Source organism: Chamaea fasciata, unplaced genomic scaffold (genome assembly GCF_029207755.1).
Source record: "Chamaea fasciata isolate MVZ Bird 193981 ecotype frontalis unplaced genomic scaffold, bChaFas1.0.hap1 SCAF_121, whole genome shotgun sequence".
Classification (NCBI taxonomy): domain Eukaryota; kingdom Metazoa; phylum Chordata; class Aves; order Passeriformes; family Sylviidae; genus Chamaea; species Chamaea fasciata.
The window spans coordinates 141,800-165,305 of NW_027094206.1; the positions used below are offsets into that span (position 1 = coordinate 141,800).

At 55.0% G+C, this 23,506-nt stretch overlaps 2 protein-coding genes and 1 long non-coding RNA gene across 3 annotated transcripts; all 3 read left to right on the top strand.

Moving 5' to 3' along the window:
• The first annotated feature begins 638 nt into the window (after positions 1 to 638).
• On the top strand, positions 639 to 7,828 carry EMC8 (ER membrane protein complex subunit 8). Its single transcript, XM_066208069.1, has 5 exons — positions 639 to 920; positions 4,883 to 4,959; positions 6,413 to 6,482; positions 6,953 to 7,047; positions 7,146 to 7,828. Exons 1-5 carry the CDS (start codon positions 723 to 725, stop codon positions 7,303 to 7,305), a joined length of 600 nt encoding a protein of 199 aa, XP_066064166.1. The 5' UTR covers positions 639 to 722; the 3' UTR covers positions 7,306 to 7,828.
• A 6,930-nt stretch (positions 7,829 to 14,758) lies between these two features.
• On the top strand, positions 14,759 to 17,930 carry LOC136304560 (uncharacterized). Its single transcript, XR_010724655.1, has 2 exons — positions 14,759 to 16,223; positions 17,566 to 17,930. It is a non-coding gene; the product is annotated as an uncharacterized lncRNA (long non-coding RNA).
• A 1,588-nt stretch (positions 17,931 to 19,518) lies between these two features.
• On the top strand, positions 19,519 to 23,174 carry GINS2 (GINS complex subunit 2). Its single transcript, XM_066208066.1, has 5 exons — positions 19,519 to 19,721; positions 20,450 to 20,564; positions 21,245 to 21,344; positions 22,467 to 22,593; positions 23,033 to 23,174. Exons 1-5 carry the CDS (start codon positions 19,632 to 19,634, stop codon positions 23,156 to 23,158), a joined length of 558 nt encoding a protein of 185 aa, XP_066064163.1. The 5' UTR covers positions 19,519 to 19,631; the 3' UTR covers positions 23,159 to 23,174.
• The last annotated feature ends 332 nt before the right edge of the window (positions 23,175 to 23,506 follow it).

Here is a 23,506-nt window from a genome sequence, read left to right on the forward strand (position 1 = left end):
ACATGGAGGGGATCGGTCACAGGCTGGACCGCATGACCCCAGAGATCTTTTCCAACCCCAGAGGTTTTTCCCGACCTCACCCACCGCCACTCCGTGATTCCCCGGCACCGCCGGCACCCAAAGCACCCACCGCGGCCTGCTGCCTGCTGCCCCTCACTCCCCTGACCCCGCACCCGCCATCCCGGGGAATTCTGGGATCTTCCCCACAGCCCAAATCCGCCCCAAAATCGCTGTGGGATCCCCCACACCCCAAATCCGCCCCAAAACCGCTGTGGGATCCCCCACACCCCAAATCCGCCCCAAAATCGCTGTGGGATCCCCCACACCCCAAATCCGCCCCAAATCCGCTTTGGGATCCTCCCCAGACCCCAAATCCGCCCCAAATCCGCTTTGGGATCCTCCCCAGACCCCAAATCCGCCCCAAATCCGCTTTGGGATCCTCCCCAGACCCCAAATCCGCCCCAAATCCGCTTTGGGATCCTCCCCAGACCCCAAATCCGCCCCAAATCCGCTTTGGGATCCTCCCCAGACCCCAAATCCGCCCCAAATCCGCTTTGGGATCCCCCCCACAGCCCAAACCCGCTGTCGCAAAGGCGGCCGCGCTTAGCGGCGCTTTCCCGACAGGCGGCCGCGCTCGGCGGCGGGCGGGGAGCGGCGTGAGGCGGCCGGACCGGCACCGGCACCGGCACCGGGACACGGCACCGGGACACGGCGCCGGCACCATGAAGCTGACCACCCAGGCTTACTGCAAGATGGTCCTGCACGGCGCCAAGTACCCGCACTGCGCCGTGAACGGGCTCCTGGTGGCCGAGCGCCCGCCGGCCCCGCGGCCGCCTCAGCCCGCGCTGTTCGTGGATTGCATCCCGCTCTTCCACGGCACGCTGGCGCTGGCCCCCATGCTGGAGGTGGCCCTGACCCTGGTGAGGGCTTCCCGCGGGGCTGAGGGGCTCGGGGAAGGGTTTGGGGGGTGTTGGCAGGGCCGGGGAGCGGTGCTGGAGTGACCGTGGGGTTGCTCCAGAGCTTGGGAAGAGTCTGCTGGGGGGTGTTCACATGGGGAAGGGAAGGATCAAGGCAGAACTCAGAGCGATTTTTAGAGCCTAAAGGAGCTCCAGGAGAGCTGGAGAGGGATTTGGGATAAGGGATGGAGGGACAGGACACAGGGAATGGCTTCCCACTGCCTAAGGGTGGATTTGGGTGGGATTTTGGGCAGGAATTCCTCCCTGGGAGGGTGCTGAGCGCTGGCACAGGTGCCCAGAGAAGCTGTGGCTGCCCCTGGATCCCTGGAATGTCCAAGGCCAGGTTGGACGGGGCCTGGAGCAGCCTGGGATGGTGAAATGGAATAAGTTTTAACATCACCTCCAACCCAAACCACTCTGTGATTTTATGACTGTGAACAAAAGAAGTTCCATCCCGTTTTGACAGCCTTAAAAATAACAAATTTCTGGTTCCTCCAGCCCCGCCTTTAACGTTTCCCTTCAAACTTTTTCATCCCAATAAAGATTTTAATTGGAAAAAAAAAATCCCAGTTTCTCGTAGGTAAATCCCACTTTTCTTCAATCCCAGTTTCTCGTAGGTAAATCCCACTTTTCTTCAATCCCAGTTTCTCGTAGATAAATCCCAGTTTTCCTCAGCTGAAGTGATGCCACGGGAATGTTGTTGACAACTTTGGGAGCTGATAAAATGCAGCCAGAGGCACAGGAGCCCTGAGCAGTCAGTTTCACCACAAAACACCCAAAATTTCTCATTTTAAACACATTTACAGCAGTACAGGAGTAGCAGAGCTCTGTGTGTTTTCATTAAATCAGGATTGAATGTCTTTCCACAGAGAATTTTGGTAAACTTGGGGCCTTCGGTGCAGCTTTTGAGTGTAGATCTTGCAGCAGGAAACATTTATCAGGAGATAAATCCTGTTTCTTACAACATCTGCAGGAAGAAAACGATCCTGGAGCCAAAGCAGTGGCAGGATTTTACTTATTTTTATTTATTTTACTTATTTTACTTACTTTACTCTCAGTTTTTGGTACAAAAAGGTGAAGATTGGGAGCTCTTGGTGTTCCCCACGATATTCAGGATTTGCTGCAGCTCTGTGTGGTTCCCAGCCACTGCTGTGAGCCTTTAAAACACACAATTTGCCAAGAGCCTGGAGCCTTTTGCTGCTGTTGTGAGGTTGAATGGAGGCAAAGGTGCCAATAAATTCTGTCAGAGCAGCGGTGAAAATCGGATTTTCTCACGGAAAAAGGCTGGAAGGAGGTGATTCCACACCTCCTGCACTGCCTGGCCTGTGGATCTGGAGTAAACCAGGGAGATCAGGGTGCTCAAACGCCGATTTTTGTAGCAAAGCAGCTTCATTCCTCAAGGATTCCGCAGCTGTGGCAGGATTTTGTGGGATCTGCTCCTTTCCAGGTTCAGTTATTGCTGATTCTTGGCCCAGGGTGGCTCTCTGGGAGGGTTTTCAGAAGTTTTACCTCCTCTTCCGTGCCCTGAGTCATCCCAGGATGGGATGGGAGCAAAAATCTCCAGATTTAACCTGGAAATAAAGGAGGGACTTCCAAACTTTTAAGGCCTTGCCTCCTAAAACTTTCAGGAGGGGTACAAGGAATCAAAAAAAAAAAAAAACCAAACACCTGCGGAGGGTGGTGGGGCATTGAATTCCCCAGGGAATTCTCACATTCCCGAGGTTTCCAGAGCTCCAGGAGCGATTTTGGGAGGGATTTTTGGGGTCAGGAGTTGGGTTGATGATCCTTGAGGGTCCCTCCGAGCTCAGGATGCTCCAGGATTCTCTGATTTCCCGGGATTTGGAGCTCCAGAGGGCGGAGCAGAGGCCCCCGTGTTTAATTTGCACTTTGGAACCTTTTCCAGGCCGGAGCCGTTAAGGAAAAGTGAATTAGGTCACACTCCAGCCTCTGGGTTTCTCAGCTCATTGATGTGGTTTTACGGCCACGGCTCCAGAAAGGAGAGACCGGGGAGCACTTCCCCCTCCTGGAGCAGTGCTCAGCTCCTCCTCCTCCTCCTCCTCCTCCTCCTTCTCCTTTTACTCCTCCTCCTTTTCCTCCTCCTTCTTTTCCTCCTCTTCCTCCTCCTCCTCCTTCTCCTCTTTCTCCTTTTACTCCTCCTCCTCCTCTTCCTCCTTTTCCTCCTCCTCTTCCTCCTTCTTTTCCTCTTCCTCCTCCTTTTCCTCCTTTTCCTCCTTTTCCTCCTCCTTTTCCTCCTCCTCCTCTTCCTTCTCCTCCTCCTCCACCTCATTCAGGGTTTTCCAGCCCTGGTGGCTGCAGCAAAGCAAAGCCACAGTGGATTTTTCCTTGGCGTGGCTGGATGTGGCTAAAACTATCTCTAATATTAAAAATATTTCTAATATTAAAACATATTTGTAATATTTCTACTAGGAACTAATTGCTGCAGGATACAGAAACTGCAGCTGGAAACAGCTTTCATTCCAAAATGAGAATTTTTTTTTTCTCTTTGTTTTATGCAGAAGCAATTTTTAATTAGCAGTTGGGAAAGTGAGAACTTAAAAATCGTTCTCTTCCTCCTTTTCAAGACAGTTTTTGGTACGGAACAAAAATGGATTTTTGTGGTTTTTCATTTTTAAATGGATGGAGGGGTTTTTTTTAAAATAATTATTACTATTATTTTTAATTTTACTGTCTGGGCTGCTGGCTCTAATGACAAGCTTTCAAACCACTAACAATTAAAAGCAGAGTCCTAAGCCCTCAGAAATGGGTTTGGAATTGAAACAGCAGTTCTTGCAGGGCTGCACAGATTTTTTTTTTTTTTTTTAATTTTTTTAAATCACTTAAATCCGTGTCATTCCTTGGATTATTCACGTGGCTGTTTTGTTTGGTGGGCCCTGCAGTCTAATATTATAATTATTGCTGAAAATGAGATTGATTGGAGTCCCAGGATGCGGCAGGTCAGCACCAGATGTATTTTTGGAGTCCTTTTTAATGGAGCTGGGGAAGGTTTTTTCGAGGCCATGCTCTCTGGGGACTGCAAAGGAAAATTCGAGCTGCTCCCTCCCCTCCTGCCTTTGTGTTTTGCTGACTGGATACCCTCAATTCTAAGGAAAAACATCACATTTATATATAGAAATCATCTATACAGATAGATATTTTCAAAGTCAGGCTCAGCAGGAGGAACTCAGCCCCAGTTTGAAGCAGCAAGAGCAGCAGTGTTTAAACTCATTTAATTAAAAAGCAACAACCAACAGTTTTATACTTGTGTAAATCAAAACTGGTGTAAATTACATGCCAAAAATCCATGTTTAAGCATTTACATGGAGATGCTCAATAAGGGAGAACTCCCAAAGGAGAAGAGTTTTATCTCAGTTGAAAAGCTGCTAAATGGGACAAACTTCTGCCTCACATTTACCTTTCACCTCGAGCTTTGATTTTCTAATGCCAAATTCTAACCCCCAAATGGGTGCATTTTCCCCTAGAAATGTGACTTTGGGGATAAAACCTTTCTGCAAGGCCAGGGCAGCCACGCATCCAGGAGGGGAACATTCCCTAAAGTCCCTTGGCAGGTGAACAGTGGCAGGACATCGGTGGGTGAGACCCAAACCCTCTCTAGGCTGAGCTTAATTGTCCTGTCGCTCAGATTTAGGCCAGGCTTTGACTGAGACAGCTCCTTTGCTCTTTTGCTCCATTTGGTTAGTGCTTCCCATCTTTCTCCAAATGCCCTGTTGGATTTCTGAAATCAAACCCAGACAGAAATATGGATTTATTTCAAGAACCCCGTGGCAGAGACGGAGCAACACCAGTTTATTTACAAGCCAGGAGATTTCCTTCACCCTGGGTTGTTCTTTTTGTATTTTTTCCTTCATCCTGGAGGGTTTGTTGGGTTTTTTTTCCCGTAGGATTTATTGTTCCCATTGCTTTTCCAGATTGATTCCTGGTGCAAGGAGAACAGCTACGTGATAGCTGGATATTACCAGGCGAACGAACGCGTGAAAGATGCCAGGTGTGTTGGGCCAATATTTCCTTCTGTTTGCTCTTTCAGCTCGTACCTTGGACTCTGCCAGCAGCAATCATCCCCACAAATCAGGCATGTGTGTGTGTGCGCGTGTGATTCCCTCTGACAACTGTCAGCTGCTTCCACATTGTCTCCATGGGGCTGTGGGACGCGGCCTTTGGTCAGGTGCAGCGAGCCCAGGCTCTGCAGAATCCCCTCCTCTCCTCCCCGTGGCTGCTATAAAAGGCCACTCTTTGAACCAGTGCCAGCTCCTTCAAGTTGCAGTTGTCAGGGAAAAAGCCAAAAATCTGCAGAGTGTTTTGCTCGTGCGGCGTGGATCTTGGAAAGTCTGACGGATCTTATGGGAAGTCAGGAGCGACCTGATTGTTTCTCAATTTCTCCATCGTCGCTGAGTTTTTTTCCAAAGCAGCTTGTTATGTGGTGAGCAGGTGGAAGATGATGTCAGTCAGGCAGTGATATCTCTTATTTATCACTTCTTTTCCTCAGGATTAGTCATTTTTTCACTGCTGGCTGACTCAGATTACTCACTAAACAATGAGGGACCTTGCTGTGGAGCCAGTTTAATTTTAGATCTGTGTGTTCCGTGTTTTCCCCTCTATCTATTGGACCAATCCAGGATTGGGACTACTTAGGATAAAAGCAACTTGTTTAAAGTGTTATGCCCCATCCCTGGAAGCGTCCAAGGCTGGATGGGGCTTGGAGCAACCTGGGACAGTGGAAAGTGTCCCGCCCATGGCAGGGCATGGAATAAGAGGATGTTTAAGATCTCTCCCAGCCCAAACCACTCCATGATGATCTGATTCCAGTTATTTGTTAATGTATATTCAGACTCAGTTTTGTTTTTTAACACTTGTGATTTCTAAGGGTTCTAACAGGGATAAAAGCATTGTTAGTCCTTTTCTTATAAATCTGCTGGAGCACATTTTTAAGGAGAAGTTACAGTTTGTTCTCTTTGAGGTTTGAAAGAATATCACATTGATGGTTTTTTAGAACTTCATTTTTAAAACTCTGGAGATAACTGGCACCACACAGAGATTGTCATTGGCACCACATTAAGTGGCACCACGTGGAGATTGTCACCTTTGAAACGTGGTAAAGGTTTTCAAAGGTTATCTGATTTTGGACAAGTTTTCAGTGCAGACTGGGGAGGAAACTCAGTTTCTTTTTTAAATGCCTGCCAGGGCAGAGTCTTTGGTCTGGGGGAAGAAGATAAGAGGCCATAAAATGTTGATTCCATGTCATTCCAAAGCCACTCCTAAACCCAGCCAAGCTCCAGTCGGGGTGCTGCAGAGCCTTCTATCAGCCGTGGCATCAGCTCCTTTATCTTGTTCCTGTTTTACAAGCACCCAGAGTCACTCTCTCATCTCTGAGTTCATTTCCTGCTGCTTTCAGCTGAAACTTGTGGCTCCCATCACTCAGTTCCTTTTCCCTTGTGCTCCAGCCCAAACCAGGTGGCAGAGAAAGTGGCGTCCCGGATTGCCGAGGGATTCACGGACACCGCGCTCATCATGGTAAAGAACTTCCTCCTCCTCACCCCCCTGTGTGTGTTCTGGCCCTGCTGCTGCACCAGGGAAAGGCTGTTCCTCTGGCTCCTTTCATGAGGAATTCAGTTTCTCTTCCCCATCAAAATGCTTTCTGTGGTGGAGATGCAACGAGTAGGGAAGTAGAAAGTGAATCTACAGAAAGACTGTGGTGAGCTCTCTGCCACCTCAGAGGAACTGGAGGCCTTCTCTACATGTTCAGGCAGCAATTTCTGGCTCCAGCCCTCCTCGTGCAACTTAAATTCTTGCATTTGATGTCACAAACAGGGCTTTGCCTCCTCACTGCTGCGACAAGCTTTAACTTGGCAGTTTGAGGGTAAAACCTTGGACGGGTGTAAAACGCCCCTTTGTTTTTTACAAACTGATTTCGGGTTTATTTCACCTCTTGGGCTGCTGAGGGAGAAGACTGAGGTGACGTTTCTCTGTGTGTCCCACCCCAGGTTGACAACACCAAGTTCACCATGGAGTGTGTGGAGCCTGCCATCCACGTGTACGAGCTGCACGAGAACAAGTGGAGGTGCAAGGACCCGCACGTGTGAGTGAGCCGGGAATTCCGTGGGGGGGAAAAAAAGGCTCGTCTGGCTTCATTTTCCACAGCTCTTTGTGGTGATTCCTGGTTCTTTTCCATGCCAGTGACTTCTGTGAGGATTGGACAGAAGCCCAGAGAATCGCTGCGTCCCTGCTGGACAGCAAATCCTATGAGACCCTGGTGGATTTCGACAATCACCTGGATGACATCCGCAACGACTGGACAAACCCGGAGATCAACAAAGCTGTGCTGCACCTGTGCTAGGAGGGGATCCTCCTGACTAACCCCCGTGGGCATTCCCACTCTGTACTGAAGAGAGAGAAAAAAAAATGCTATTTTTGAATGTAAATAGAATTAATATTCAGTACCTTGTGTGGAAAGCTGACTGATTAAAAGAGGAGTGGCCCGTGCCGTGTCCGTAGAGACACGGAATGTTGGTGGTGACATTCCCTGGAAGAGCTGCCAGCTGTCCTCGTGGACACCATCCCACTTGTAGTGAATGTTGCTGTTCCTTGGAAACCAGAACTGCTTCTGCTTGGCCCCCACTGTTCCTATTCCAAAGTTTTGACTTCAGCTTTTCTAATCTTTAGAGAGGTTACTTTTTAATGATTGCTGGAAATACCTTTCCAAAAAAAAAAAAAAAAAAAGGGAAAAAATCAATCCTGTCCTCAGATGAGAGATTTTATGGGCAAATAGATCAAATAGAAGGTGAATGGTTTTCTTCTGGCCTGGATTGGAATTATAACTCTCTTGGCACAGTAAAATGCAGACTGCTGAGGATGTTCCATGCTCATGTGTCACCTGTTTTTGCAGTGCTTTAGCATGACAGAGAGTTTTAAAAGCAGCATTCCCAAATAGTCTGGTGATTCCTGCTCTCCTGGGCTTGGCAAGCACAGTTACTGCTTGAATGTGTTAAACCCAAAGTAAAGGATTTATAAAAAGGACTGGAAGCACACTGCTGAGTTTGAATCTGCAGTTGGAGTCTACAGTAGTGAAATACTTTGTTAATTTCGTGCATTTTGGGGGAAGGGGGGTTAATCAGGACATCTCATTTTCCACGTGATCCTAGTGCAGGGAATCAGGGAGCCTGCATACAGCCTAGTTCAGCTTGCCTTGGGTCTTTCCCATTAATATTTATTTCCAAGGAGAAGTTTCCTGGACAATGCAGCATTATACCAGCCTAGAAGAGCTCTTTGTAAAGCCCTTGTTGCCTCTCTCCTCGTGCTTGTTTGCCCTACTGGAGTTAAACACAGCCTCAGCCTGCAACAATTCCTCCAGATTTCCTTCTCTTCCTGCCCAGAAATGTTGTTACAAAGGAAAATCAAAATATCTGCCTGTCCCCAGTCTTAGCGTTAAAATCACAGCAGAGTTTGGGTTGGAAGGGACTTAAAGACCAGCTCATTCCACGGCCAGGGACACCTTCCCCATCACCAGGTTGCTCCAAGCCCTATCCAACCTGCGCTTATTTAACATGGAATTGTCAGATCCTCTTGATTTTGAGTCACTAAGCCCAGGTTTTACTGCTGGCCTTGGAGAGGGATGGGGTAAGGCTGAAATCCCATTTGCAGCAGGGAATAGACCCTGGATGCCCCCAGGCTGTGGAGTTCCCTCCAGGAGGTCAGAGGGAGGAGAGGAAGCCTTGGACACTTTGGTTTTTATCTCCCTGCTGTGCCTGGGTGAGGTGTGATTACCAAAGAGATTGGCACCCAGTCAAGAACCTTCCCTAGGCTGAGTCAGGCTTGCAGGAGAGGGAAATGTTTTCACTTGTTGACTCAAAACATGTATTTAGTTCCCAAAACCAGCGAGATAACACATGCCAGTGGCTGCTGCGCACCGTATCTGTAGGGAAAGATATCCGGGGAGCAGAATGCAAAGCACCCAGGCTGCAGGAAGGGGGCTTGGTACAAACACCCGGCGAGATCCAAGGCATTGTTCCAGAGGCAGATCGTTATCTGAGCCCAGATTCCTCGTGTGGAGTTGTCAAAAGCGGCTGCTGCATCTCCTGAGCCACGAGAAATGTGTTCCTTTGTAGCAGCTTCTCCTAGTCAAGCTTTGATCGTAAATATGTAAATCCAGGCTAATCCTGCTCCCCCTGTTCGGCAGAGTTTGTGTCCTCCGTGTGTAACCTGCTGGAATATTCCCTGTGACTAACCTGGGACACGGTGCTGCCAGGGGAGCAGCCTTTAGTGCTTTGTCTTCCCCCTTTGTTTAAATCTTCCCTTTGCCTTCTTCTGAGGATTTCTTTGCCACCAGCTGAAGCCCAGGCCGGCTTTAAGCAAAGAGGACAAACCTGCAGATCTTATCTCCTCTGGCCTATTTGCATTGAAGGCTGGACAAAAGCAGCAATTCCATAAATCCAGGCAGCCACCGTGGCTCTCCTGAAAGAATGAGGAAGCTGCAGGGCTCAGGGAAGGCTGTGCTCCCCTTTCCTGCTGATGAGCCCGGAGCAAATGCTGCTTTCTTGGCTGCTTGATCCGCTGGATTCGGCACAGGAATTCAAGGTAATTCCTTTTAAAACTTCAGGGGGAGGAAATCTTGGGGAAAGCATCTCCTGCTGGAGTCCTCCTGAGAGCTGGGAAGGCAGCACTGGGGATGTGTGTCCTGCTCTTCTTTGGTTTGTTAGAAATTAATGACTTTGAGGATTAACTTTTTTCCTCCCTATCCACCAAAATTCGGAGATCTGGCATTTGCCTGCCCAGGTGTTTTAACTCCCAACTTTTTACATCATCATACAGCCTGAAACCCTTGGAAAAAAAAGAATCTCTGAATGGTTTGGGTGGGAAGGGATCTTAAAATCATCCCGTTCCACCCCCTGCCATGGCAGGGACACTTTCCACTGTCCCAGAGTGCTCCAAGCCCCATCCAGCCTGGCCTTGGACACTTCCAGGGATCCAGGGGCAGCCACAGCTTCTCTGGGCACCCTGTGCCAGAGCCTCATCATCCTCCCAGGGAGGAATTCCTTCCCAATATCCCATCTAAATCCACTCTCTGGCAGTGGGAAGCCATTCCCTGTGACCTGTCCCTCCATCCCTTGTCCTCAGTCCCTCTCCAGTTCTCCTGGAGGCCCTTCAGGCCCTGGCAGGGGCTCTGAGCCCTCCCTGGATCCTTCTCTTCCCCAGGTGAACACCCTCAGCTCTCCCAGCCTGTAGGATTCTCTTTTCCCCAACCAACCCGATTTTTCAGAACAGTGACAAACATCCCCACAAGCAGATGGGCGACAGGAGCCACGGAATCCCTGATCAGCTGTTCCTGGGGCACTCACAAGCCAGGTCCCTGTTCCCAGGGAATGCCAGGTCCCACAATTCTCCCTGAGCTCATCGTTCCGTGCGAGCATATGAGGATTTGGGGAAGCCTTTTTTCCCCATCCAGCAAGCGAAGCCAGCCTGCTGCTGGCATTTTCCCTCTCCCCATCTGCTCCTGGGATGTTCCCTCTCCGAGGAAAGCCAGCAGAGACGGAACAGCTCCAGCTCTCGGAGCTGCTGCGGATGCGGGAACAGGTGAGCGTTTCAGAGATCACCTGGCACAGCTGGAGCCAGGAGCAGCCAGATGTGCCGAGCCCACCCCAGGCGTGAGGGGCGGCCCCGTGTCCCCAAGAATCCCTTTTGCCAGTGGCAGGCGAGCAGAGGTGACAGTGACAGATGCAGGAAGCGGTGCCGGGGCTCTCTCTCTGCTCCCTGGCTCCCGGCCTAATCGCTGCACTCCGCGATCTGGGAAAAGCGTCTGGAGATGCCGGGGGAGGAGGGCAGTGCCAGGGAGAGCCGGGATAATGCTAATGGAGGAGGCTCTTAGTGGGGTGGGCTTGCGGCTGAGTGCAGCCTGGAAAATGGCCTCGAGGGGAAACGTGCTGGATTTGTGAGCTCTGCTTCTCCTTCGCGTGGAATTCGGCTCCTGGAGCACCCACACGAGCTGGTCCCTCTCGGGCTGCTCCCCTCCCATCCTGCCCAGGCTCTGCCATTCCCAGCTGGACTAAAACACCTCCGCACATCCCGGTTCTGCCCCACAACCCCCTCCTGGCTTCCCCTCCCGCAGCCGGCAGCGCTTTCCGTGTGCCCAAGGATCCGCTGAGGACTTTATCGATTTCCCTTTCTTTTTTTTTTTTGCTTTTCACTGTCGCTTTTAGACCACATTTTCACCCAGCCTTCTCCTCCGAAAGTACACCCCCAGCTGCATCCCTTCCTTTTCGGTTTCCCGTGGAAAGCGGCAGAGGGAGATTCGGAGAGGATGGACACTGGGGGGCTGGCAAGGGGGGACAACGCTCCTGCGTGTGGCCCTTCCAGCCTTTCCCAGAGCTGGGATGAGGGAAGCAGGGGATTCTACTCTTAAAAACAGCCGGTAGGTGGGCTGGGGGTGAGGAGGGTCACTCCTTGAGTGCTTCCAGGCAGCGCGGCTCGGGCTGCAGCACTTTAGCGGGATGCGGGCAGGATCCGTGCCAGGCCCGCTCTGCGCACAGCCAGGCCCGGGGAAACGACGCAGCCCTTCCTAGAAATGCACCCTGGAGCTTAAAAGATGGATCTAATTGAAAAAAAAAAAAAAAAAAAAAAAAGAAAAAAAAAAAACCCACCAACTCTATCGAGGTTTTAGTAGCCGGGGATAAAAGGGAAAGCTGGGCCCGGATTAACCTGGGAGCTCAGCGAGCCCGGGAAGCGCGGCAGCCGTGGCCAGGTCCCTAAGCCAATTCCCGGCCGTGGCCTCCCGGCTGGATCCATGCCGGGGGAGAGGTGCTTTGTTCTGGATGCGGGAGGTCTGTGCCTCAGGTACGTGCTGTGCTCGCTCCCTGCCTCGCTCCCGACCCCCTCCCGCCTCATCCCGGTGGATTTGCTCCGGGGCCGCTTCCAGCCCACGCGGTTCCTGCCGGTGGCTCACTCTGCCAAGAGCCCGTGCTTGGGGAGGGCTGGAGCTGCTCCAGTTCCCCCAGAGCCTGCATCCTTCAGCTGCCTCCTCGTGACATCCTCCTCCCTCCCCACGCCTGGCATCCCCTCCGGGCACGGCTGCCCGGCCCCGGGTGACTCTGGATCTCCGGGAGGGAGTTTCTTCTCCGCTCCCAGCACCGGTTGCCACTTGCAGCTCTGGCAAAACCTTTTCTGGGGCAGCTCCAGAGCCAGGCTGCGAGCAGCCCTGTCCCCTGCTCGGGCCAGAAGGGACGGGGGCAGGAGGGGACAGGTGGCCTCGTTGCTCGGTTAGCACGGAGCCAGGGTGACGTGCCACCTGCGTTAGCAGACCCCGGCACTCCGTGACCCAGAAAGCGGCTTCCTCCCCCTCCCTGCTGAAAGGGGAGCCCAGCTGGTGTTTGCAGGAGCAGCTCCTGAAGGGAGAGCCAGCAGAACCTCTCCGGGCTCTCCGGCCAAAGCTTTTCTTGTGGCCGGTGTTTGCACAGCACGTCCCTTGTCCCTGCGGTTCCTCTGGCGCCTGGGAAGCATCGGTTCTCCCTGCCCTTCCCCCGCAGGGAATTTGGGAGGCTGCTCTCCATCCTCACCCCCCCACACCAGGGTTTCAGCCCCGGGGTAGGATGGAGCAGGAGGGTTGGGAAGCAGCCGAAGAGGAGCAGCTCAGCACCCAAAAAAGGGACACGGGCAGGACTGGAAACCAGCCAGTGCCCACCTCAGGGGACAGCCAGGGGACAATCTTCCCCCAGGGGGAGTGAAGGTGGCTCCATACCCACCCACCCCCTCAGCCCATCCTCTTCCTCCCCTGCCCAGCTGGCTCTTGGTGGGCTTTGGCCACTTGCCCTGATGTGACGCTCAACCAGTCACAGCTCAGAGCCTGGTGACAGCAATCAGGAGCTTCTGGAAGGGATGTCACCATGGAAAGGGGGTGTTGATCCCACTGGATTGGCACTCAGCTCTCCCTAACCCTGCTCACCCAGCAGTGACCCCCACACCACGGGGGCTCCAGGTCATTCCCAGTCACCTCAGGGTGGACAACCTCCACTTTTTAAACCTTCACCAAGGTTTTTCCTCCACTCACCAGCCCTGGGGAGGACAGGAAGGGGCGTTTGACGCTGTGTTTGTGCCTATCAGGTGTCAGCAGAGCAGCTGGAGCTGTGCTGCACCCGCAGAACTAACCACAGGTATTTTAGCAGCCTGGTGTTTATGTTTCCCACCCCTGCTGCAGCAAGACAATCGCTTTCTGTCACTGTTGTAGCAACAACTGCTGCTCCAGGCCAGGCTAATTCCAGCCCTCGTGGGTTTGGGGCTGTTTGTTCTCACCTAACAGCAGGAAACAGGTAGTTTTGGGGACAGGCAGTAAAATAGCTCAAGGTGGAGGCGGGTTTTGTGCTGCTCTGACTGGATTTGTGTTGCCAGGAGCAATCCCTGGCTCCATGGGATGCTGCGTGCTCTGAGTTTGGGATGGAATCTTGAGGGATCAGTTTTGCCAGGCTCTGGTTCAGGGCTTGTCTCTGACTCTTAGACTTTGCAGCTGAATGGAAGGGGGGGGGGGGGGGGGGAGGGTGGAATCCACACAAACCAAATAATTTGTCTGTTCTCTGGGGGGGAAAAAAGGAGCTGCGGGTTGCAAACATCTCTGCCCAGGACTGTGCCTGCAGCTGGAGCTGCAGCCTCACCCTGTGCCGCCCTCCCCGCTCCTGGAGCTTTGCAATAACTCAGTTCTTTGACAAATCGGAGGAGTCAGATCGGGAAGGAAATCAGCTCTTCGCAGATTTCTGATTTTTATCAGACATGGCAGGACCAAACCAGCAGAAAACGGAACAAAACCACCCCTTTCCTCTCCCTGCTGCCCTTCGCGCCCATCCCAGCCGGGCTTGCTGAGGCTCTGACCTCCCAAACTCCTGGGATCAGTTCTCTCCCGAACCCTGGCTGAAGTTCCAAGCTTTCCTTCCTTTCCCTTCCCTCCCTCCCGCGGCCGGGGGGGTGTTTAATGTGCGGCCGGCGTTCCCTGCAGGCCGGCGCCCTGCATTTGAACCGCTGCTTTTCAGCTCCGGCTGAAAAGGAGCCGGCGCGGGGCCTCGCCTCTTAATTGCGGAGGAGGGGGAACATGGAAAAGCCTCTGGCTGCTGCTAATGCAGGAGAAGGCGGCTGCTCCGGAGGCACAGCCTCCTCCAGGGCATCCTCGCAGCGGGGTGGGAGCCGGCCCGGAGCGCTCATCCTGGGAATGGTGAGGATCCCGCTGCCTCCTGCCGCTCTTCCCGCTGCCCGGCCGGGTTTGGGGCTGGAAAGGGGGAAAGATCCTTCCTGGAAGCTGGCGAACTTGGGGTTGATGTCTGTTGCCATCAGGACCTCAGGGACGCCGATGGGTCCTGCCAGAGCTGGGTGTGTTCACTCACTGGCCCGTTCCGGGCACTTGGTAGCCCTCAGGCTGCTTGTAGGGATGTCGGATGCCCGGCGGCTTTGCCTGCAGCTCAGGGCACTCCTTCCTCTCTCTGTCTCTCGTCTCTGGACTGGCTTGTGCAGCGGGCCGAGAGTAAAGCAGCGTTTCCTCATCACCCCAAGGGCTTTGCTGGGCATGGATGGGCTCGGAGCGGGGGCTGGATGGGAGGAGCCGGGGCTCCGCTAACCTGATTAACCAGGTTCCCAACCAGCCTGGCCAAACCCAAAGCCGGCCGGCTGCCACCTCTCCTGCTGAGGGGAATCCCTCTGCCAGCCCCGGCATCCAGGAGCGGTGGGAGGTGGGATGCGACCGCGGGCATCGCCCCTGCGGGCACCGGGTAAGTGGCAGTCCCTCGGAGTCCCGGCTTTGTCCCTTTTCCCCCTTCCCGGTGCACCCTGTGAGCGTCCCCCCTGCCCGGGAAGCTCGGTCCCCGCTCCAGTGACGTCTGCGATGAGCGTCTGGGGCTTTTTGGAGCGTGAACTCGTCGGGATGCAAATAATTCTTCGGCCTGGTGCTGGCAACACGGGAGCGAAGTTGGAGCCCCGGCAGCGAGCAGCAGGAATCCCGCTGGAATTAATCCTCTACCCAGATTCCAGAGCTGGAATCTGCCCCTCAGCTGTGGGGAGGGCTGTGTCCTGCAAGGGTTTGGTCACAGGGGGTGATCCCAGAGGATCAGATCCCAGAGGAGACCCCCTGTGCACGGGTGTTGAGCTCTCTGGGCTGCTCCTGTTCCCAGGAGCTGGGGTGTCCCGAGCTGGGGTGTCCCGAGCTGGGGTGTCCCAGCATGACCCTTCTCTGCCCCTGAGTGGTGCGAGCCATCAGTAGGTGCCAAAACCCACAGGATTTCCCTCAAAACAGATCTCCTGGTATTTGGGCAGCCTCCAGGAGAGCTGCAAAGTGAGGTCCTGGGGAGGACTCCACTCCCCAGCCCTGGGGAGGGTCACAGCTCAGACTGCACCTGGGGAACAGATAAAAATACAGAATTAAAAGCAGAGAGAGCAAATTTTCACTTCCCCTTGTTGGCTGCTGCCGAAACACCTCGGGCCTTCTTGGAAACGCAGAGGTCAGGCAAGGAGAGCTTTCCTTGGCTCTCTGTGTGGCCCAGAGCTTGGAAGAGCCTAAATGAGTCACGGACCCTCATCCCAATGAGTTTTCCCAGCAGCTGTGGGAGGAGGGGTGAAGATTTCCCAACAATGGGACTTTTTTAGCAGAAAAAAATTCAGCGCCTTGAAAAAAATTATGTCCCACAGCGGGAATCTTCTATCTAAAAGCCCTGGGGACATCAGGGATGCTCAAGAGGAGCAGGGTGATGTGAATTCCAGCAGCGCATCCCGGCAGCTGCTCCAGCTCAGCCTGAGGGAGGCGGCCCTGGGAGCGTCCCTCTGTTTCCCGTGTGTGGACTTGGGGTTTTCTCTTCAAGAACCAGCCTAAAAACCGACCCAATTCCTCGTGCTCACAACCTTCTCATCCAGAAGTATTTCCAGCCCAGACTCCAGGGGTGGAAAATCTGGGATGAGACCATCCCTCAGCCAGCAACAGGCTTCTCCTCCACCCTTCCAAAAAGTTCTTCCTGAACCTCGTCGGGCCAGATTGAGTCACTGAAGTGCCGTGACATCACCGGTGGTTTTGTGAGCGAGCAGCCGCGTTTCCTGTGGTGCCCGGGCTCCTGTAGATCCACACACTCACACACGGAGAAGAGATGTGAGCTTTTAGCTCCTGCTCCTTCCTCCCTGCCAGGATCGCTTCCCTCAAGCCTCACCTCTCTTTCCCCAGCGGCGAGGGCCGGCGGCGGAGCTGGAGAGCCGGATCCCGCTGAGAGGATGAAAACATGGGGCTCAAGTTATCCTGCCTGAAAGGTCAGTCGGGGATGCGGGTTTGGGGGATTGCTGCTGCTCTCTGAAGGCACCTGAGGGGTGGCTGTACCTGGAGGAAGTTTAGGTGTGGATTAGATTGGTGGAGTTTGGGAACGGGGTGGAATATCTCAAGTCCCACGGGTGACCTGTTGCACCTGGATCACTCCGAAGAGGGTTTTCCCAGACTTATTTTCCCAGTCCTGTGCTTGTCCTACACCTTTTGCTCTGGAAAATCCATGGGTTAAGGACAGCCCTCAAGAACTCAGGTGGGTTTCCTTGGAGGTAGGAAAAGGCTGCTCAGGGACACATGGATGGAATGCAGGGGTCAGCCCAGGGTCCTGGCTCCCAGCCTCCAGGCTGATCCCAAGCATCCCTCACTCTCCCCAGGGATGCTCCAACCAGGAGCTTCTTTCCCAGCTTGAATTTTCTTAATGGATTTAGGCTGGGAATGGCGTCAGGGATGTCTGCGCAGGGGCAGAGCGGGAGCTTTTAATGCTGCTGGCCTCGCAGGGCCAAGGCTGGATCTCCCATCTCCCATTAGCTCTGCATCCCTCTGGCTCCTGGTAATCGTCCTTGGGGTCGTTAGGGATGGGACTTAATGAGGATCCTTCTCCAGGATGCAGGGCTGCCTCTGCCCTGGCTTTTCTCATGGCCACATTCTGGTTGTGATGGGCACAGGGTTGGATGCATCACCCAGAAATTAACTCTGCCCTCTCTCTGCATCAGCGATGTTGGAAGGGAGTGGTCGGGGGGATTTGGGGTCTCACAACCCCCCTGTCCAACATGGGATAACTGAAGAGGGGAAGCAAAGCAGCCAGGGAATCCCAATCCTGCCCCAAAGCCAGGACATAGCCCCAGAATATTCCCCCGTGCCTCCAGACCCCTCTGACAAGCTTGGAGTCTGGAATAAAAGAAAAGACCCTCCCCCTTTTTCAGCCCCCTTACATAAGGCAAGGCTTTATCCTTAATTAAAAAGAGATTAAAAATATCAGTGTCTGTCCCCTCCGGGCATTTTCCTGCTTGGGAAGAGCTGAAACCTCCCTGGATGCCGCCTGTGCCGCATGGGGGCTTTTCTCCTGATTAAAAAAGCAGATTAAAGCGATCTGCTCCCCTCGGGGGGGGTGGGCTGGGCAGGTGGTCGGGTGAGGGGGTGGATCCACCTCTAAAACCCCCCAAAATCCAAGGTGGATCCAGGGGAGGAGATGTGAGGATGCTGTGGATTCTCCAGTGAAGAGAAAAAGGATTAAAGCGTTGACACCAAGGAGGGCGGGGAGCTCTGGGGGATGCTGCATCCCCAGTGCCTGATTTGCTTTCATCCCCCTTTTATCCCCCGAATTTCCCCCAGGCTTGAAGATGTGTGTGAGCAGCGACGGGACCCCGACGGCGTCCTCGGGCCAGAAGCACCTGCACGTGCCGTCCATCATCGTCACACCTCCCACGCCCACGGGGACCACGCTGTCCCGCGAGGGGCGGCGCGGGGAGGGCCCCTCACCCTGCAGCCAGTGCTGAGAGGGGACACGGGGGACACCCGGGCCGCCAGGACCCGTCCCTGCTCCCGTCGGGATGGAGCCACGGCCCCCAGGGCGCGGCTGGGCCCGATGCAGCTCCCAGGGACACACGGGGCACCCACACGGGTGGGTTTGGACGCCAGGGATTTTGGGGGTTTGTCCCTTTTCCTAACACGGTGAATAAAACCCCCGAGGCTCCACACCCCCAGTTTGCCTGTGTCAGCACAGGGAGGAGTGGGGTTGTGCCCCCCAAAAACACCCCAGCTCCAACCCCCGGAGCCCCCCTCGTGCCCGTGGGTGGCCAAAAGCGAGGCCCCCACGTCTCCAGCAGGGATTGAAGAATCCGTTTCGGCAAACAGCACCGGGAGAATGAACTCGGCGGCGGCGTCACCTGCATCCCGCCGGATCGGCCGCATCCCGGGAGGGAGCCGGGGGCGATGCTTCCCGCAGAGCGGCGGCACCCGGAGCCGGCGGGAGAGGCGGGAGTGTGAAAGCAGATGGAAATTTAATTTTTTAATGACAGCAGCAGATGGCAAAAGACACGCGAGGGGAGGCGCAGCGTGGGGGAGACGTTCCTGGAGCGCCCAGCACGTGCCGGCGGCACCGGGGGCTGCTCCGGGAACGGGGGCTCAGGGACCCTCCTTCTGCCGCCCGTGGTAGGGGTGGGTTGGGGGTCCCCAAGGCTTGGCGCCCACGCCAGGCTGGGGGTAACGTTCATCCCAAGGGTCGTGGTCGTTCCATGGGTGGTCGCAGGGCTGAGCCCGAGGTGGTTTGGGAGAAGGATTGGGGAGGGTTTGTCTGATGGAGGGAGAGGGGTTCAATGGGGACTCGCAAATGGGATGAAGCCCCCCCAAATCATCCAGAGCTGAGCTGGGTGTGGGGAGGGGGATGGATAGAAGGATGGATGGATGGATGGATGAGTGGATGGATGATGGATGGATCGGTGGAGGGATGGGATGGATGATTGATTGATGAATGATGGATGATGGATAAAGGTGTGGCTGGACAGATGGAGGCATAGATGGATGGAGGGGTAAAAAGGTGGATGGAGGCATGGATGAATGAAGGGATGGATGGTTGGGTGGATGGATGGCTGGATGGATGAGTGATGGAGGAGTGGATAGGTGGATAGATGGATGGATGGGTGGGTGAACAGCAGAGTGGATGGATGGATGGATGGATGGATGGATGGATGGATGGATGGATGGACGGATGGATGAACAGGGAACAGAGGAAAAGGACAGGTGAGTGATGGCAGGTTCCTGAGCCTGGGTGTCTGCACAGGGGCCACTGAACAGACGGACAGATGCTGCTGTTGGTCCGTGCACAGGAGGGCGGTTTCTGGGGCCCGGGCACAGCCCAGGGACAGCCTCGCACAGCCCGGTCACCCGCCCACAGCCCGTGTCACCATCACGGCCCCGGGGGTCGCGGGGACCCGCGCGCGTTCCCGCGGGGCGCTGCCGCTCCCGGCCGCCAGGGGGCGACAGCAGCGGGCACCGCCCCTCCCGCGGCGCCCCGGCAACAAGTGCCGAGCGCTGATTGGCCGAGCGCTCGTGGGGAGCGCTGCGATTGGTCCCCGTGTCCCCATCCGGGCCTCCCCCCGCGAGGCCGCGGCCGGAGCCCTCCGGGCGCAGGACAGCCAATCAGAGAGGCGTGCGCCGCGGCAACGGTTGAAGACAGCCAATCAGCGTGCGCCGCACCGCCCCGGGCCCCGCCTCCTCCCGGAGACCGCGAAAACCAGCCGGGAGGAGGGGGCAGAGAGCGGTGGGCGGGGCCTGGGGGCCGCTCAGCCAATAGGGAGCGAGGGCGCGCGGCGGGCTCGGTCCCGGCGCGGTCCCGGTTCGGTCCCGGCCCGATCCCGGTTCGATCCCGGTTCGATCCCGGCTCGGCTCCCCGCGGGTCCATGGAGCCGGCCGAAGTGGAGTTCCTGGCCGAGAAGGAGCTGGTGACGATCGTGCCCAACTTCAGCCTCGACCGGATTCACCTCATCGGGGTCGGCGGGGCCTGGGCTGGGCTGAGGGGGCTCGGGGGGGCTGGAAGGGGCCCTGGGGACACGGCTGGGGGTGACCGAGAACAAATCTGGGGGGGCTTGTGGGGCGGGGCAGGGTCTGGGCGGGTCTTGGGGCCGAGGACGGGGGATTCGGTCTGGGGAATTGGGTTTGAGGGGTTGGGATTGAGGTGCAGGATGGGTCTGGGGTGTTTGGGAACAGGGGGAGGAGATGGGGGTCGTGGGGAAGGATGGGGATGGATTTGGGGATGTTGGGGATGGAGGGATTGAGAGATTCGGGTAGAATTTTCCCTGGGAGAAAAGGCAGTGCAGCCCCCCCAGGAGAGTTTTGCACATCTCTGGGGGTTTGTGCAGCCCCTGGGGCCTGGCTGGGAGTGTCCGGCTGTCCTGGGTGCTGACCAGAACCTGGGCAGCCTCTGGCAGCCCTCAGGGTGAGCTTCCATCCAGGGAGGTGGAATTTATGGCTGTAACTCCTGTGAAACACCTTGAAATAGAAAATGCACTGGAGGAAACGTTGGTTATTCCTTCTCGAGGGGGATGAGGAAAAAGTCTGAGAGCAGGAATTCTGGGAAGTTAGAGGAGGAAATGCAGGATCCAGTGTTTGACTCAGGCTTTTCCAAATCCTCTGGAAACTCTCACCACATTAGCAGACAAGCTCTGTGCAGTCCAAGCCCTGGTTGTTGCCCGCCTCTGATCCTTAATTTGTTTTCCAGGGAGATCTGGGTCCCTTCAATCCTGGTTTGCCAGTGGAAGTGCCTGTGTGGTTGGCCATTAATCTGAAGCAGAGGCAGAAGTGTCGGCTCATTCCCCCGGAATGGATGGATGTTGGTGAGGATGGAGCCTCTGGCTTCAGCTCTGGCCTTCAGTGGCTGCAGTGGAAACATGAAATTAAAAATAATCCGTTTTTCACCATTAGTGGGGAGCTTAATTCAAAAACACAAAGCAACAGAGAGGGAATGATCTCATGTTCTACCACTGGAATTCGTTATTTACTCTGAGGGTGGTGAGGCTTGTTCAGAAGAAGCTTTAGGGACTTTGGGCCACAGAATCCCAGAATTTTTTAGGTTGGGAAAGACCTCCAATCTCATCAAGTCCAACTTGTGCCCATCTTGTCACCTGAGTGACACATCCAGCCATTGCTTGGACGCCTCCAGGGGTGGGGACTCCAAACCTCCCTGGGCAGCCCCTTCTGGTGTTGAGTCACCCTTTCAGTCCAGGAATTCTTTCTGATGTCCATCCTGAACCTCCCCTGGCAAAACTGGAGGCTGTTTCCTCCCTAATTTCCTATCTCTAATTCCCTGGGGAAATCTCTGTGAGGTTAGAGGTGTCCATGTCCCCTGTGTGCCTCCTCACAGGAGCCTTTTCCTGCCCCTCACATCACTAGAGGCTTTGGACACTGAGCTGATCCTACAGAAACAACAACGTGGCTTTTCCCGGGGAGGGGGAAAAAAACACACCTGGAGCCTTGAAGGCCTGGCAAAGCCTGAGCATCCCTGGCTGCATTTTAGGGAAACTGGAGGAAATCCGGGATCAGGAGCGGAAAGAAGACACCTTCACCCCGATGCCCAGCCCCTACTACATGGAGCTCACCAAGCTGCTGCTGAACTAGTGAGTAGGAGCCAAGCTGGGCCATTTTCCACCCCACTTCGTGTGAGCACTGAGGATTTCTCAAGCTTTGCTTGGCAGCAGCCCCGGAGGGCGGTGGGGGAAAAGGGAGAGTTGAGGGAGATTTTATCCCCTCAGCCTGCCAAGATTTCACAGCAGCACTTCCCATGGCGGTAACTCTGCCTCTCAGGAACTTGGGGGGGATCTCTTGTTCCGTGGCCTCGTAATTGGGGCTGTGCCGCTTTATTGAGCAGCAGCTCGGCGTGGAGGGCCTGGAGGATCCGCCACACGTTCCACGGCTGCAATCTGTTCAGCAGCCTCCAGCCTCCAGGCTTCTTCCTTGGCTCTCCTTCAGGAGGAAAGCTCCTCTTCCCTCAGCCTGGGAAGCAGGAGGCCGGGGATATTCCGAGCCTTGAGCTCCTGCCTGCTGAGGCATTTCACTTGTAAAATGTGCTGGCTGGTATTTGTCTCAGCCAGGGCTCTGCTGACTTTTTAAGCCCTCGATTAGGCAGGGTGGGCATTCCAGCCCTGGCTTTTTTTCCTCTGGGGAGAGGAGGCTCCTGGCGTGCTGCTCCTTCCCAGCACGCTCCAGCAGCCCTGACAGCTCTGTCCGTGCGCATCGATCGCATCCCCCCAGCTCCTTATGGCAGCTCTGAGCGGCCTTAATGGGGTGATGTGGCACATCCCATCCAGCCCTTCCAGCTTAATTCTCCCTGATGGAGCCCTGGGAGCCCCCAAGCTGGAGGTTTCATCGTGCCTGAGCCCTTGGATTCCCCAGCTGGCCGTGACTTTGGCCGGGTTTGGGGCCCTCCGTGCACCTCGTACCAGCTGGGCTATTAAAGAGCAGAAGGATTCTAGTGACAACCAGCTGCTGCATTGGAGCTGAGCATTCCTGGGGAAAGAAACCATCCCAGAAATGCCAGCAGGACCAGGAGTACAGGGAGGATTTTAATGTGGAGTCGCAGGTTTTTTAGCAAACTGTCCTGCGAGCGCCTCAGGGGGGTGAGATGGTGACAACAGCACTCGGTGACAACAGCACTGGGTGACAACAGCACTCCGTGACAACACCACACACCCCTCAGAGCCTGCTCTGACCCTGCCTTTCCTTTCTTTTCCCTGTCCCAGTGCCTCTGACAACATCCCCAGGGCGGACGAGATCCGGACGCTGGTGAAGGACACGTGGGACACGCGCATGGCCAAGCTGCGCCTGTCCGCCGACAGCTTCGTCAGGCAGCAGGAGGTTCACGCCAAGGTGTGCCAGGACCTCACCCCAGGAGGGATCCAGCTGCCCCAGGGGGATGAGGGATGAGCTGCTGGGAAAAGGCTGGCTTGGGGCACGCTTGTGCTGGGTTGTGGGTGCATCAGTGGGGAGCTGGAGTTGTGAGTTGAGCCTCGTGGGCCAGGGGCAGCTACCTGTGGGAAGCAGAGGAGTCATGGAATGGTGTGGGTCGGCTCCTCAAGATCTCATTCCACCCCTTTCCACTGGACCTGGCAGCTCCAAGTCCCATCCAGCTTGTCCTTGGACACTTCCAGGAATGGGGAATGCTCTTGAAGTGGTGCTTGGGTGCTTCTCTTAAGCAGGGCTGGCAGCTGGGTCAGTCCCTTGGGCTGTCACCAAAGGGAACTGTGGGCTGTGAGCTGCTTCCCCGGTACCTTGTCTTCCCAGTCCCTTTTTTATTTCCCCTTTTTAGCTGGATAACTTAACCCTGATGGAGATCAACACCACTGGGACTTTCCTTACCCAAGCCTTGGATCACATGTACAAGCTCCGGACTAACCTCCAGCCTGGCGAGAGCTCCCACTCCCAGGATTTCTGACAGGGAGCTGGGAAGGAGCTGCAGGGACCTCCCAGCCCTCAAATCTCCCCTGGGGCCGGCTGGGAATTGCTGCAGAGCTGCCGGAGCGTCCCCAGAGGGTGCAGGCGGTGACTCGCTGGGCGGATCTCTCGGGTTGTACTTTCAGCGAGGGAACTTCTGAGGGCAGCACAGGCCACACACTGCCTTGAAAGCCATAAATTTCGAGGCGGTGCTTCCACGGGTTTTCTTAGAGCCTTGGAAAAAAAAAAAAAAAGATTAAAAAAAAAAGGAAGATGTGCTGGCAATGAGGTGTCTGCTGGGGAGATCAGCTGGGAAGCAGATCCATCTGCTCTTTGGAGAAGGACAAAA